The 16,877-nt window shown below is 50.3% G+C and overlaps 1 protein-coding gene across 8 annotated transcripts in view; it reads right to left on the bottom strand.

Moving 5' to 3' along the window:
* CADM1 (cell adhesion molecule 1) overlaps window positions 1–16,877 on the bottom strand; it is a 136,113-nt gene that overhangs the window by 20,120 nt on the left and 99,116 nt on the right. For 4 of the 8 annotated variants that reach the window (XM_077190045.1, XM_054647304.2, XM_077190047.1 and 1 more), the window contains exons 6-8: window positions 11,072–11,171; window positions 8,109–8,281; window positions 4,573–4,644 (exon numbers count right to left, since the gene is read on the bottom strand). In XM_077190045.1, the coding sequence (XP_077046160.1) occupies window positions 4,573–4,644; window positions 8,109–8,281; window positions 11,072–11,171 (345 nt within the window). The remainder of the gene's footprint in view (window positions 1–4,572; window positions 4,645–8,108; window positions 8,282–11,071; window positions 11,172–16,877) is intronic. The other 4 variants (XM_077190046.1, XM_077190048.1, XM_077190050.1 and 1 more) reach the window with 1 other exon arrangement.

Genomic DNA, 16,877 nt, shown 5'->3' with positions numbered 1-16,877 from the left:
CCACGCTTCTGCTCAGCAAGATGATGGTTTGTGCACTGCTTATGCTGTGTCACCAAAAGTAAGGCCACAGGTCCTGCCTGCTACTGGCTGGACATGGGACTGAAAGACTGAATTTTATTTCATTTTATTTCCTGTTCCAGGCCTGTCAGCTCTGCCTTTAGCCCCTTTAATGCAGACACATCCTGGATGAAAATGTCAGAAAGGCGAAGAATCATCTTTAAATTAACTTGACATTTTACCAGGGACAGTCAGAACCTCCAACAGAAAGCAGAAGTTAAATAATAAATAATTTGGGGGAACAAATCCCTGGGCTGCGTCCCTGCACAGTGGCATCAAGCACCTGAGCGTGTCACAGCTCGGCACCAGGCTGGGATTGCCCAGAGCAAATCAGGAGCCCTCCTGCTCCTGCTGATCTCCCCACATCCCCAGCAAAGCCAGAGACTGTGAGAGAGTCCAGACAGCCCCGCTGGAGCTGGCCACTCGGAGCTGACTGGGGAATAAATGTGCTTTTCCCATTGAATTCCATGATCAGGGCAGCACCTGCAGCAGTCCCAGGCAGCGGTGGCCGTACCTGAGCTGATGTCACCATCCTGCCAGGATGCAGCGCTTCAGACATCCCCACGCTGCCTCTCTGCCTCCCACAAACCCACTGCAAGGAAATCTGAGACCAGGATCACTGGCACTGCATTCTTCCTGCCCACCAGCCACTGGGGTCACTGCTGGAATAAACCCCCTGCACCTGCAGCTTTTCACACCACCACTGTAATTAGGAAAGGACAAACTCCTACTGAGGATAAAGTGATTTTTCTTGTTTTGAGGAAGTTTTTCGACACGTGAAATGCTCTGAAAACCTGCAGCTTATTTTTGCTGACAGTTCGGATTTCTGTGTGCTATTATTTTTAAAGCACCTGGGATGACACAAAGGTGTGCTTCTCAGGAGACAGTGCCTGCCCCTGTGGGTGACAGGAGAGCTCCACCACCACGAGCCCCTGCTCAGGAGCTGATTCTCCAACTCTGCATCAATTCTCAGCTCCTGCTTTGGAGTTCACTGCACACCTCCAAGCCAAAGAGAGCTTGCTCCTGGCTTGTACAAATCCTGAGCCTCAGGAAGGAACTCCTGCTCCTGTTTCCACAGGATGGGCTTGGTCCTTTCCACATGCATTCACTGAAGGGGCTGGAGCACCTCTGGGGATTCTCAAGTGAAAACCACTGCCTGCAACGTTACAGCCTCCTGAAACAAACACACACCCCACCCCCAGACCTGCTACTCCAAGGGATCAGTGGGATTTAAAATATGCCCTAAGTAGGCATTCCAGGGGAACACCAGGAGCCCCCAGCCTGCTGCTGAGCATGGAGAGCAGTGCCTTTGCAGAGCCAGCAGCATCACCTGCAGGGCTGGCAACACTGGCAACCTGCACGTGTCACCCCCAGGTCTTCACCAAAACTGCTGCCAAGACACCTGTGCCAGTCCACCTGTGGAGAAAGAGTGGGACATGCAAATGTGCACCTATGGATGAGGCCCTGGTCCTGGGAGGGGGCGTGCCAGTGGCCTGGGGAGGCTGGGACAGGTAGAAAAACCTGAGGTGAGGGCTGGGCTGTGATTAAGGACCTTTATTTCCCAGGAAACAACAGCTGCCCGAGCCCAGCATTTCCAGGAGCCACTCCAGGGTAATTCAAATGATGCTGTTTGCTCTGCTGTATCGTATTGTACATCTTAATGAAGAAAGCCACAAGGACAATTTAACTGATAAAAAAGGGCTCGGCAGTGATAAGGGCTGAAACACCAAAGGATGGCCGGAATATCAATGCTGCTGCAGGATACGTGGAAAAGATCAAGCTGTCATGCAGGAAATCTTTTCAAGCACCTACACTAAAGTGACAGAGGGAAAGCTCTAAAGGTCGTGGTGTCTGGAAACTTCACTGCTCAGCCTGTCCTTCGCTGGAGAAAGCATCAGGTCAGCTTTCCAAGAGCTCCCCCAGAAACTCCCTGAACCAATAAATCAAAAGGACAACTCCAAGGGCAGAATTTTCTAGGGTCACCTGCTAGAAACTGCTTCAGTGCAGCCTCTTTCCCCATGTTTTATTCAATTAAAGCAAGACAATTGTTTTTCAGAACTACTCCATGGTTCCAGGGGACATGAACTACATCAGGGTTATACTAAAAGTAGGGGGACAAAAGCAAAACAAAGCACATTTCAAACCCACCTCATCCTAAGGACTGGGTTCCACTGGGCTGGCTCCAGATGCCTGGATTGCCAGCAGCTCAGAGAACACCCTGTGTCTCCCACCTCTCCTCTGTCTGACAGGAAGAACCCTGGAGCAGTTGGGAATTAAGTTATCAGGTGTCTCTCAAGGCTTTGAAAAGTGTTCCAACACTACTCTGCTATGTAATTCTAGAGATTATGTTAATTTGACCTAATTTTTTCCAGCCACAAAGTCTCTTAACTAGTGAAGGGCAGACGCTGGTGTGGCTCCACGCTCCTGAGCACTGACTGAGAACACACACACAGATCTCTGCACGACAGAGGCAGGAGAAGCCTTGGCTGCTCTGGGTGGGAAAAGCACACTGAACTCATGGGCACAGGATGGTAAGACACATGTCAAGAAGACTCAGTGCCAGGGAAGAAAATAATAATTTCCCTTATCAGCATTAGTAAATCTTCTTCCGACAAATCGCGAGCAGGAACTGCTGGAATCAGGGAGCAATATCACATCATTACTTTTCCAGCCTCCTCAGCAGTTCAAAGGCAGCACAGAAAAGCACCAAGAAGGCAATGGAGACCCACTGGGTTCTGCCACCAAAGTCTGAGATCCTCCACCACTGCAAACCAAGGTGAGAGAGCAATGCTGGACAGTGACGAGCTCCTTAGCCAAGGGACCTCTGCCAGGCTGATGACACGGCCATTTCCAACTGCAAGAACCATCTCTCTCCCCTTCTTATTTTTAACATAAAAAAACTGGAAAGCTGTGTGAAGGAAAGCCCAAAGGCTACTGAGCATCCACAGCCAAGCTGCAGCAGGACAGCAAACAACCAAGCTGCTGTTTATTGGGAAGAACCAAGCACTGCAGTGGGACCTGACACAGCACCAGCTTTGGAGGGCAGTGCTGGAGCAATCCCTAAAACAACAGGCTGGTAACAACCCAGCTCCCAGAAAAAGGACAGTCATTAAGGTTTGCAGGCACCAAGATTAACTGAAGGGGTTATCCAAGCATCAAAACACATGGTTCCATTTAGCCTTCCAAAATTCACTGAAAGCACGAGCAATTACCGTCAGAGAAAGAAACCTGTGAGCACATCCAGGTACAGCCTGTGGGACACGGCCGAGCTTCTCTGCCAACAGCTCTCAGGGAGGCTGCGAGAAAGCTTCAAACCTCCTCTGAAACAAAAGCGGGTTAGGTCCAGAAATCATCACCACGGGAAGAGGGAGAGCCATCCCCAGCAGCCCGGGCTGGGTGCCTGGAGCTGGGCTGACCGCAGGCACCTGCAGGGAGGAAGGAGAGCACGGCGAGGGCTGCAGGGTGATGGTGCCCACGTTAAGGCACGGTGGCAGAGAGGCTTCACCGGCGTGTCCGTGCCAGCGGGGCCTGCCTTGGGGGCAAAAACCTCGAGAGGAAAAGAAGCCACGAAACGCCCTGGGCAGGGTGGTGAGAGTCAGCTGAGCAGCGTCATAAAAGCAAATAAAACGTGAAGGCATTTACACAAGGGGTGGTTTACAGCAACAGTAAACGTTGTGCCATTAGCTATTCAATGGTCCATCCTCACCTGCCGTTTGTCACCTCTGCCTCAAATAAAAAAAACAAAGCCAAACCAAAACCCACAAAAAGCAGCAAGCAAAAGCAAAAGCAGCGGTTGGAATTGGAAAGGTCAGAGAAATGACAATGCGAATGGTTACAAATAAATCAGAAGGGTTTTCCTGATGAGTCAGGTCTGTGAGGAGGTATGAGGATGTGTCACAGAGGTGTCATGATCTTGCTGGTTGTTTTTATTCATCTTTTCTTGCAAGACACAGAAAATCTCACAAGCTGAAAGGCAGCTCCTCAAGAAGGGGCCTATGATGGCATTCACACAATAAAAACGACTGGTGGGATTCCCTTTTCTGGGAGAGTGAGGGAGAAGCTTATCACAAAGAAATACCAACATCTTGGCATGAGAAAAAGCATCTTGAGGCACATCAGGCGAACTGAACTGCCGCAGACCAAACTTTCTATAAATTGCTCAGAAATTGGTACTGACGGGATGGAGGCTGCAACGACTGCCCGTGCTAAGGGAGCTCTGAGGCTTTTGGCATCCTGCATGTGAAGCACCCAGTGCTGGCCACCAGTAACTGAATTAATCACTTTTCCTGCCATGACAATTCCCACATTCCAGGAACGCCCACACCCACGGCAAGGACTCTCTGACACGCCGAGCTGCCGGACCAGGGCTCGTGCTGTGGGTGGGCGTATTTGAGGGGAAAAAAAAATACTGCAAGTGATTGGTTTGTTGTTTTTCCCCAGGCTTCATGCTCTGCTTATATACATAAAAGACAATAAACATTCAGGACATTTTCAATGGTTATGAAGGTACCATACCTGTGATGGTGGTAGGGATGGTGGTGGTAGTGGTGGTGGTTGTTGTGGGAGGAGGGATAGTTGTGGGGGGATCTGGATAAAATATAAAAAAGGAAAATAATAAAAAAGCAAATTAAGAAAAAAAACAAGCAGAACACAACAGCGGTCAATCGTGATCAGAGGAAAACAAGGATGCTAAGAAGCAGCACGGGACTGGGGACCCTTCCCTGGCTAAATCCCAGGGGGGAGCCCAGCAGGGACAGCAGGGCCAGATCCTCCGCCCATGCTTGCCCAGGCTGGAGAACCTGGCCCCAACCTCTCCCCCCTTTCTGCCTTCTAAAATGCTAAAAAAAAAAAAAATAAAACCCAGCATAAATTAGTCAATGAGAGAGAGAAATGGAATGGGAGAGGCATAAGGAAAATAAACTGCACGCTTTCCACAACAAAAAGACCAGTTTGCACATACAAGGAGAGACACAGTGGTGCTTTGGTGGTTGTCTACGGATACATTTGCAAACCCAGGTGGGAGGGTTGTGTGAGAGGCCCTGCTGTGCTTCACAGCCTGAGCATTAACAGTACATGAACAGATCTCACTGTCTTCCCAGGGCCCTGAACCTCACTGCTCTTCCTCTATCAACACACGGCAGCAGGATGTTAAAAACTACTTCAAAGAGGGTAAGGGATACAGAGAAACGAACAACACCATTGCTGAATATCAATTTCCAGGTATGAGGAATTCCACCAAGATCTTTTAATTTAAAAAAAAGTCAATATTTTTCTGACAATTTCAGTTGCACACTCTTGTTTTTGCTACTAGGGCATCGTTAATGAGATGTTTCTCTCTGTGACCATTTCTCAGATGGACTGGACCTGTTGAGATTCAAACCCTGCTGCTCGTCACGGGATTGATGTTACACACAGGGACACATCCTTATCAAAACTATCGGGCAGAGGAAGGTAGATATGAGAAGATGTAAAAGAAAAAATATGTATTAACGCCCAGATGATCAAACTGAATGCACTTAGTAGTCAGAAAGACTTTGAACTACGGATTCATTCGGCAATAATAGAGCATGAAACCTTTCATGGGCTTTTGATTTTAGGTTTCCTCCGTAGCACGTCAGCTGTTCCTCACTAACACATCTGCTACTCTTTTATCTCTGAGTGAGCTCCCTTGGATCCCCTAATTAAGATATCTGAACTTTAATTATATACTGCACCATTATTATATTCCATCCAACTTCCCAAGAGTTAAGGAACATCACCTCATAGTTTGCTGTGCTATGAGCAGTCACTGTCTCTCCTCTGCATCCCAAGGATCTCAGCCCCTGTGCTTCTCTCTCACTCCTGACCCACACATCTCCTGGGAGGGTGGGGACCCTCCCAGCTGAGGCACAGCAGTGCTTGGGCAGGGCCCCCAGACTCACACTGACCAGCCTGGACTGGCTGTGCCGTGGGCTCTTCCTCCATAAAAGAAAAAAAACCAAAAAATATCTGGAGTGCTAATGGAGCTGGAAGTTTCTAGCAATGTATCTGCCCACGCCCACGGGGACAAAAAGCATAAAATGAACTTTAGAAAGGAGCATGTGTCCAGTGTGTGTCAGTGTGATGACACAGCCCATCCCACGTGGGCAGCTGGGGAGGGGCTGGGCCCAGCTCCGCTGCCGAAGCCACGGCAAACCCTGGGCCTGCAGAGATGTCCCTTGGAATGGGACTGCCTGAAAGCCGCTGGGAACTGGCAGATGTGGTGGTGAAAGGAGCCATGGGCCAGAGGGGTGGGTGCTCCACCCCTGAGCAGGGTGAGACCCCCATGCTGAACTCCCCTCAGCAGCAGCTCCAGCTGCAACCAGGAGGCGATGGCCACGGCCCAGCCACTCTGGGCTCCCTCCCCATGCTGGACTTCTCCCTTTTAGATCAAGAGTTAAAAGGATTCCTTGTGCTGTCCAGAGTGGCAGAGCCCAACAGGATGGTCCCAAACGTGCAGGACTGGAGGTGATGGGGTGTGTAAAACCCTTCTGTGCCCATGAGCAGCCCTCCTCTACACGGACAACACACCTGCCAGATGCCTGAGCTGGAACCCACAGTCTCCATCCCCTGGGAACCTGCATCTCCTTCCAAGTAATGCTATCCTGGGTCTCCTCCTGGGGATTTAATCCCAAGAGGAAGCAACCCCAAGGAAGTCTTGTGCTGTCTATTATCGCTCACATCCAAAATGCAGAGTAATTATGTGAGATTTCCCACCAGCTCTAAACCTCGGGTCAGTAATGTTGGGGAGGTCCCCCCAGCCCTGCCTTGGCCTAGGATGGGTACACAGAACTACACCCACCCCACAGCTGCTTTATGGCAGCAGCTTTCATGGGCTCCATCTCGTGGGGAACTGCCTGTGTCCTATTCCAACTGCTTTGCTCTCTGCAACATTGGTTGTTTCTTTCAACACTGATGTAAACAAGTGGGCTTTTTATATAGTGAGCATGCAAATTACCAATCATAAATGCCTATCTAGCTTCATTTTGTAAATTGGAGTCTTGTGGAGCGAGAGGCACTACAAAAATTACCTATATGATGGGGTACATCAGTTTTGTATAAGCTCAAATCTGTCACTACCTTGAGTCCTTAGGCGAGTTTCTAAGACTGGGCTTAAAACCACTCCTGCAGAGCTGGCATTTGGAGAGGAATGGGAGGTTCTCCACTCTTTGACTGGATCAACTACCAGAGAGCTCAGACTGCAGAGCTTCAGGTGGCCGTTGCATGGAACAAACTTCAAACCAAGTTTCTGCCCCACCTGAGTGGAACCGTAGCATTGTTCAGGTCAGAAATGACCAAGACCCACCAGGAACTCAGCCCAGCCACACACAACCGCCCTTGACAGAGAAAGTTTAAATATGCAGCCCAAGGAGCAGCTCTTCATTAAACTGGGGGATCGCTTGGCAAGTGCCTCCTGAATCTCCATTCCATGAAACACCTCATGGCAGGAGCATGAGGTTCACAGCAATGCCAAGGTAACGCAGAGGAAAGGAAGAATTGAAGCAGGTACTTAAGAGCGCTTTAAAAGATGCTGAGGCATGTTTTAGTGTCTGCCCAGCCACACAGACAGGCTGAAGGCACCTCATTCCTCCAGTTTATTTACTGCTTTGTAATTATTTGGGGATGCTGGCTGATTAACTGGCTAGTGAAAGGCTCAGAACCCCTCGGACCATTGCTCAGGCCACTGGAGGAGGCGCTACCAGAAGGACAAGAAATCAGTGAGAAGTCCAAGGAGAACTGCGCAGTTCTCCCCACGCCCCTGCTCTGGCTGTTCCTTAGGCTTCTTCACCTGGCAGCAGGGGTGGGAGCTCCCAGAGCTGGGGCAGGCTCTGTGCCCGACGCACGCACCGAGAGCCCCGGCAGCACCCGGTGCCTTCCCAGCCCCTGCCCAGCCCAGCACAGCGTCGGGCCGTCAGGAGCTGCCTGCAAATCTGGCATTGAGCAAATGTTAAGTTCTGTCACAGCTTTCCAAGCAGGGCATGTTGCAATTAGGTGTAAAGGAGTCTAGAAGAACGGTGGTTTTTCTCACGTACCGTATACAAACAGCATGTAATCCGCATGTGATTTCCCCACCGCGTTGGAAGCCTCACAGCGGTATGTACCATTATCTGTTTTGTTTAGGTTACTAATGAGAAGGTTTGAACCAGACACTACAACGTGTTGAGGCATCTCATCATCTACTCTTAACCACCTCATGTCCGTAGGCCTACAGAGGAGGGAGAAAAAGAAACAGTCACATTACTATTTTCCTATGGTCAAGATGGCATCTTCAAAAGTTCATCCACAGACAGAAAGCCCAAACCAAGAAAAACTGTAAAGAAACAACACATACTTTTTTGCACTACTCAAGCCCAGATGCTGTCGGGCTTCCTCAATTTAAATTTATTTAAACCCAACAGGAAACTGTATCCAGAGCTTAAATTTTCTGAAAACACTAATGCAAGCAGGAAGAAAGTTCATTAGTGGTTAATCATTTGCTTACTCAGCAAACCTGAAAGCTCTGAGGCTACAGACTCAGTGTTCATCCACGGGGTGCTCTGAGGGCAGAGCTGGACAGCAGAACAAGCAAGGTTTTGTCAAGTTTGAACCCTTCCACAAGCTGCCAGGGCCCCAGTGACCTCAGCAGGGGCTGTGCTGTGCACTGAGGGAGTTCCAGCCCTTCTCCTGTCCCCCAGCCCGCCTGGCAGCCCCTTCCTGCATCCCACACTGATGGAACCCACGTGGGCAGGGGGTCTGCATCATTCAGGGAATGAAATGAGCCTGGGCTGTTAGAGCTGGTGAAGATTGGAAGCACTGAAGGGCTTTGCAGGGGGAGTCTTTGGACTTTGTGGGGATGTTTAGCATCTCTTATTATTACGTCTTTAAGAGCAGTGAGGGGACAGATCAGCTCTTTCTTAACAAGAAAATTCCAGCATTGTTCAGGCAACTCAGCTCCTCTTAAAGGGGAGTTTCCTGCAGCACAGCACTGCTCAGCCTGCCTGGCTCCAAGGCTGGCAAGTGGGACTTCATGTTGCTGGAGGCATCCCATGGCTCAGGCTCTTCCCTGGGTCCAAAGAGTACATGACAGCCATGCTGCAGAAGCTCCTGATGCTTCAACATCCCAGCCATGGATCCAGCACCAAGCAAACTCAGCTGGGCATTGGCTGACTGGTTTTGGACACAGGTTTGGTGTTCTGTCCCTCGCAGCCATGGAATCGGCACACGAGGCACAGTGTGGGCAGCAGGAGCTCCTGAGACAGCCCAAATGCAGTTTGACTTTGGTAGGGGTGGGAAGGGTTTGAATGCTCCTGGCTACCGTTTTTAAAGGGCTCTTTGTGCTGTGGAGTCCCCAGGTGGTACACGACACAGCAGCTGCTGCTCAGAGAAGTGTCCCTGGATGCCTCACAAGTGACCATTTCAGCATCTTCTCACTTCTGTCATAGTTTTAGGGGGTTGTGTCTAATCTAACAAAACATCTGTATTAATACCAAATAGAAATTTCTCCTCTCTAGTCTTTTTTGCCCTCTGAGCTTCCTTCCCCCAATATTTATGTTGCCAAATATTGCACAGAAATTACTTTGCTTAACTGGAGAAAACTCCCCCTTCATCTAAAACCCCTGTAAAAGATTTCATGAAAACTCTTTGTCTTAAAAAGATAGAGCCAAACCCAGCTGATTATTTTACTGTGTATTTTCTTAGCTTTGGGAGACCCAGGTGAAGTGACCTAGAGAAGCCAATTCCCAGCACATCACCAGCACCACGAAACGTGCAGCAGCAAGCTGCCAGGGAGATGTGTCTGTCCTATTTAACATGGGAATGTCTTACTCATAGCCTGCAAGGAAAAAATGTAGAGAAGCCTGTTCATTAGATTCCCAGGTGACAGCAAATGGGAGGCACTGCAGGTACCCGGGGGAGCAGGAATGCAGAGGGGCTTGGCAGGCTCTGAGCAGGGAACAGCTACTGAACAGAACCCAGCAGGGACGTGCCAGCCCCTGATGCACGGGGAAGGGACTGCCCTCGTGCCCAGCAGAACAAACTGGGAACTGGGAATCAAGCGAGTACTATGGGAACCAAGAAAATCCTGGGGATGGGGATGCAGGCTGGCAGGGAGGAAGGATGAGGGCAGCCTGAGCCTCCTCGGCGCTGGTGCCTGCCCTGCCCACAACGCCGAGCTGGACGGGCTCCAGCTCCCCACGCCCCAGCTCTGGGCACACTGCCAAGGAGGCACTGACAGATCTCAGGGATGTTTGCAGAAATCTCATGGACATGATGAAAATAAGGAAGGATAGTAAATACTTGACAGCCATAGATCCAAGTGGAAGAGAAAGTATTTTGAAAAAAAAAAAAAAATAAAGCCAACAAAACTTAAATTAGAACAGCAATGAAAGTGTGAGAAAATCTACCCTCCCTTGCCAGGATTTTCCTGATGCATAAATTTCTTCAACTGCCTAAGAAAGCCTCAAGGGCTTGGCAAGAAGAGGAGAGAGAATAAAACTGGTATTCTATAAAAACCACACGAGGCACCAAGGGGAAGCAAAACCATCACACAGTCAGTCTGAGCAGAAGGACGGACTGCCTTACCTGGGGATCCATCCCACTTCCCCAAGGGCCCAGTGCTGTGGTGCTGGGGGGTGTCCACACACCGGCACCTCCAGGGGCCACAGCTGCAGCTCCCAACCTTGCTCTTGCAGATTAACCAAACCCATGATTAATTGCAGATTAGTGCCACCCAAGCCATTCCCTGGGGGAAGAGGTGTCCAGCTGGGAGCCTTGCCTTGCTGCACCCGAAGGCTGCTGCATGGTGGCCAGGAAGAGCTCTCCTAGGAGCTTTCCAGGGGAAATTCCCTGGCCCATTAGGTGCACAGGAATAAATGCAAGTCCAGCAGCTGTTTGGGTGCAGGAAGCATCTCTCTCCTTCGCTCTGGGACACTGTCTTCACAGCAGAGAATGGCAACAGGAACAGTGGCCGCACAACGTCCCGTCACCACCGGCCCACCCTGGGAAGGGTCCAACTTACTGTGGCTTTCCAAAGGCCGTGCACGTCAGCTCCAGCGGCTCCCCTTCTCTCGTCAGGCCTTGCAAGGGGTAATTCTGAGAAACCCGCACTTGAGGCTTATCTGCAGGACACAAAACACGCCAGGTGAGCCCCGGGTCGTGCCCCTGTGCCCGCTCGGTGCCGGCAGCGGGAGCGGATGGGGCTGGCGGCACCGCGAGTCCCCACGGCCCCGTGCTGCCCAGGAAGGGCCCTGCTGCACAGCTCATCCCTGAGCTGGCTCCAGCTGAGAGAACTCCTTCGTCCTTGTGCTGAGGGGAAGCTGCAGAGACTCGCGGTGCCCGGGATGGAAGGGTGGGGTACCAGTGATTCCTGCACCACGGCCCCAGAGTCCACGAATGCTAACTGTGCTGGACAAGAGATGCTGGTTAGAGACACAAACAGAGCCACAGCCACCCCTGCCTCTGGGTAAACAACAGGAGGCTGCGTTTTGTCCAGATGAAGCTCCTGTAAATCCTACAATAAACAGAGAATTAAAGCATGGATAGTTAGGGAGCCAACTCAACAACACTTTAGTAAGACCCTGCAGGAAAAAAAGAGCCAAAACCACAAACCTAGAGTCCACAATTAAAAAATTCATTACCTCCCATGACTGAAACAGAGATTAAAAACACAATCTGAGCTGTAGCTAAAACATTATCAGTGCAGGAAATCAATTCAAGGCTACAAGTGCCATTAAGCCACAGATATTTTTCAGGAATTTACTCAACTGTAAGGAACAAAGGAAGGAAAAAAATCAGTATGCATAAAGGTTGAAACCATTTAAATGTTTCTATTTCCTTTGAGAGTAACTGCTACCCAAAATATTGGCTGGCTGCATTTTATTAACTGTGTTTAACTCATTAACATGCCTCCTATGGAATAATAGAGATTAGGAAAAAAAACCCGCGTGTCAGGATTTAACCAATTTAAACTCTCATAATTTTCAGTAATGGAATAAGCTACACAAGTAAATCCTCTCCTGAGATGACACTACCACAACATTTCATCAACTAATCCCTGTTACAGATGCTTCCTGCAGCTCTGGAGTGGGGTTCCTTGTGGGCTGGGGGTGCTGGCAGCACTCTGGGGTGTCACCAGCGGAGGGGACAAGTCCCAGTCCCACAGGACATGGGGCAGCTTTGGTGTGCCCCGGAGTGGCAACAGCTCTGCACAAGGAGCAGGGCAGGACAAGTTCACCCTGGTGTTATGCAGCAAATAAATCACCTGCCACATCCTCGGCACTGAGCTCACCACTCCCGTCCACAATTCCCACCCCACGGCATCTGCTCCCCACTTCTGATGTGCTTGCAGCAGCACCACCAGCCCGTGCCAGAACATGGATGGTGTTATATCCGTGCTGTGGGAGGAGCAGGAAACATCCCAGCCCAGTTTACTCAGCACACGGGGACTGAAACACCTCCTTTAGCTGTTTGCCTCTCCTGCTGCATCCCCTTCCCATTAGGTAAGTTTAGTATTTCTAATGAGCTGTTTACTAATGACAATTACTTATGGAAATGAGGAGGAATACACCCAGGCTCACTGTACTGAGCACAAACTGCCAGCTCCACGAGCTCCCACCAAGCTGGGTGAGCCCTTCCACTGCCACTTTCCCAGCCCCAGGAGCTTCATCAAACCAAGAGTGGCAGTGAGGTGGACCCGGCCCATTTGGATCCAGGCACTGTGGAGGTGTCACCTGCAACAGGAATCTGGGTTTATCAGCACATGTGTCAACACTGCTGAAGCCAAGAACTTCCCAACAGAGTTACCACAGCAAAGGACTTGTCAGCACGCTGGGAGTTACAGAGGGCATTAGGAAAATGTACCTGAAGGATGCACTCAAGAATCTGGAGGGGCAGTGGTGCCTTTCTCCCTTTGTTTAAGGACGTGCTTTTAGACAATCTTAAGTTCTACTTGCAGTGCTCACACCTGCCTCACAGCAAGTCAGTGTATTGCCTGCAGATGATGGACTCGGAGCGCAGGTTTGTGAAATGCCGAGCGCCCTGGGACCCTGAGCCCGGCTCCTGTGACATTTATCAGCACACGGACAGAGCTCTGATGGGCTCCAAGGATGCTCCAGCCGTCTGCCCCTGCTCCACAGGACACGTTCCAGCAGTGCTGTCTGCAGCTCTGTGACGTGGGGTGATGACCACCTCGGACAGTAACACAGGACACCAGGCAAGAAGTGGCAGCTTTCACCAGCGCCCGAAAATCCTCAGCTTGGAACTTCACAGCATCACACCACTGGATTGTTACATAAAAATAAACACTTGCATCTGTGCACCCGAGGCCCTGCATGCTCCATGGCAGCCAATTAGACCCAACAACCCACAGCTATTTCCTACTACGCCTCTTTCTAGCAGCTTAAAAAAAACAGCCTCGTAATTTAATAAGGCACCTTTATTAAGCTAAATTCATTCAAAAGCTCAGAGTGATATACAAGGTTAAATACCAGTCGTCTAAAGGTTACACTGTAGCAGCAGCCAATTTGAAAAACTTATTACAAAGCCATTCTGTGTTTGATGAGATTTCTCTCACAACAGGCATGGCGCGTGCCCATGCACCGGGGTCTGTTGGGGGCTGCAGCCCCAGAGGCACCATGCACCCCAAAACCCTCCCCTCCCCTCAGGATGCCACTGGCCACCGAAGCCAGTACCATTGACTTTGACAGCTCTCAAGCTCCCTGCTTGGGAGCCTACCAAACCACTCCAGTTATTCTGCATTTGTCCCAGTTCTTCCTTTTTTAGCTGCTCGCCCCATTTTTGTGCCATCAGCAAAGATTATTAACAGTGACTTTTTAAGAACTTCAAATGCTTCAACTGAACAGCATCAGGCCAAGCACCCAGGCCCCTGCGTTCCCTCTAAAAATACCAGCACTGCTGATTACTCCCTAATGACTATCCTTTGAGATCTGCCAGTTAGTGATTTCTTAATCCATTTAAACATGCACTTCATCGATAATGCTTAGATGTCATTAATCAGCCGAGATAAAACATTACACCGAGTTCGGGGCCTTACAAAAGCCTAAGCCTATTATTTCCACCCGTTTCCTTTCATCAGGCCAGCCCAGGCAGGCGAGCTCCTTGCCCCCAGCCTGCACAGGCAGGTTTGGCAGGGGCGGCTCCCAGGGATGCTCTGAGGCTCGGCTGTGGGACCCTTGCTGAGCACCCCTGGGCACAGCCCAGCGCACCCTGCCCAGAGGACACGCTCCCTGTGGGGCTGGAAACAGCCAGAAGCTCTTCCCAAGGGTTGGGAAACCAGCGCGTGGCGCTTTTGGCAGTGCCAGGCCCCAGCCGGCAGAGGAGCGGCCAAGGTGGGCTCTGCCAGTGCTTCAGCCGAGCAGGCTCTGGCCCCTGCCAGGCGAGGAGCGGCCGGGTCCAAGTTTAAAATCCGTTTTCTGATCCCTGCACGAATTGCTGACGTACCTCCTGGCAAACCTGACGCCAGATGGCATCCCTGGGAGCAGCATCCGCGGGCCAAGCCACGTTCCTGCCCACCGCAGGTAAATCCAGCCTCAGCATTTCCCAGATAATGCTTAGCACATCTCCCTTCAGGTGGGCATTGCTTCATCCAGCTCCTCATCCCTGCTCTCTTCGGTGCCAAAGAGAGCTGCTCAAAAAACTGACTTGTGGGAGTCTCTGATCTCACTCAGGGAAGAGCAGGAAAAATGTGTTTTTCAATATTAAAAGGAGTCAGCAAAGTTAACACTGATCCTCGGGTGTAAACAACAGCCACCTTTATTGCAATATCCAGTGGGGCTGCTGATCAGGAATGCACTCTGCGTCAAAGCCAGCCCAGCCTGGCAATCCCCTGCCTGCTCCTCACCTCTGACAAGGACGAGAGGCTGCACTGCTGATTTTCAGCCAAAATACAGAAATCTATTCAATAAATAGATCCCGTGTCTAAAATAAGGAATGAGCAGGACTGGCAGATCACAGCTTGTCTGGAAGAGCCTGTCAACCCCAAACACGACTCTGCAAAATTCACCCTTAACGAAAGCAATTTAATCATGTTGCTTGTTGCAGGAAAAGGAATGCCAGAGCCCGACAGGCATTTTGGGGATAAACACTTCTCTTTTAATATTTAAGCACACTCTGCTGCTTAATGCCTGCAAATGGCAGAGCCCTGGTCGCCCCACACGCTCCGTGCTCCCAACAACATTCCTCCGAGAAAACCTTATTAATGAGCTCACAAACGAGCACCCAACTGGGAAATGTCACAAACAAGAGTGGCTAATGCCCCAGAAAATCAAATAACTGAACACTCGGCTGATTGTGGTGCTTTTCATATTCACTAAAAGAAAAAAAAACAGCTTTAAATCAAAGTTTCTGAAGGGGTCAACACCTCGCTGAACAAAACAACTCATTTATTCGCTTTTAGCGATCTCCAGATGATAAATTACATTGATGTTAATAACTTCACTGCAAACTATGCAATTAATATTTGTACTGGACGGAAATGTAAGGATTACTGGAGATGCAGCAGCAAATGTATGTGGCTGATTTTAAACACAATTGGGCACAGAAAGTTCTCCTGTTGCAACAGCAGAGGCTGCAACAGGACTCCACTGGGGCAGGCTTTAAAGGTACACAAGTAGGTATTACAAAAATGAATGCACAGGTAATTATAACGTCAGAAAAGGACAAAAAGCCAGCCCAGAGAAAAGGCCAAACTCCAGGTCCGACGCTCGCTTCCAGTGTCACATAATGAGAGCAGCAAGGGCTCAACTCGCACGTCTCCCAGAATATCTGGTTCCATTCAGCTCCTTAACGACATTTTAATGCATTTTGTTGCTCCATTTCCTTTCTAAAATTACACCCAAGGCACTGGTCTCCCATCGCTCACTGAGGGATCCACAGGAACGCAGCGGCTGCGGCAGAACCGGGACGTTCCCACTCCAGTGCCACCGTGCCTGCCAGGCTGAGGGTGCTCCTCAGGCATGGGGTGCTGTGGCCCCTGTGAGGGCAGCACGCTCTCAGCCCAGCCCTGCTTTGCTTTTGAGAGGGGCTAGGGCAGGGTTTCACACATGTCACACTGCTCGTTCACAGAGATTTCTTGTCAGTAACACACCCTACAGCCACGGGAAGGCATTCACCTCCAACTTCACCACGGGCCATGCTGTGCCAGGGCAGATATGCAGCAAATGGCTTACTCCATAAATAGGGCAAGTTAACATCCAGCATTGTTGTTTTCTGCTTTTTTTTTTCTTGGAAAACAAACCCCACAACTTTTTAGTTGCATCTCAGAAAAAATATCTCCCTACTCTGAAATTTAGTCAGACAAAAAATACCTCATTATCTGAGCAGGCTCCATCCATCATCCTCCTGTCCTTCCCCAACACATTTCATGCTCCAGTTGGATACATTAAGTGCAGAGAAATACGACATCTGCTGAGAAAAACATTTTCTTGTGCCCTGCTGATGTTCTGAAGGGGTGGATCCGCTGTGCCCATGAGGGGAGCAGGCAGGATTTGTGGGGAGAGGAACATCAGAGCAGAGAGTGGAACAGGCAGCCCAGGTACCTGAGCTGCTGCAGGGAAAGCAGCTACATCCACACGGGATGAGCCAGGAATTCCCAGGGTCACTGCAGCAGAGAGCTGGGAGCCGGGTGCCTGCAAGGACACGCCATGGACAGTGGAGGCACGGACAGGAGCTGGGGAAGCATCCCCTGCTGCACATTCCACATCCAAAATCAGCTGAGAAGGTGTCAGTGCAGGAGCCTAAGGGCAGAGCTCTGTGGGAGCACTGATGGAGACGCCTGTGTGCAAGGACAAGAGGCTCTTCCTCCTGCC

Source organism: Agelaius phoeniceus, chromosome 23, assembly GCF_051311805.1.
Source record: "Agelaius phoeniceus isolate bAgePho1 chromosome 23, bAgePho1.hap1, whole genome shotgun sequence".
NCBI classification, from domain to species: Eukaryota; Metazoa; Chordata; class Aves; order Passeriformes; family Icteridae; genus Agelaius; species Agelaius phoeniceus.
The sequence above is the reverse complement of the archived record's forward strand: the minus strand, read 5'-3'. Positions and strand labels throughout refer to the sequence as shown.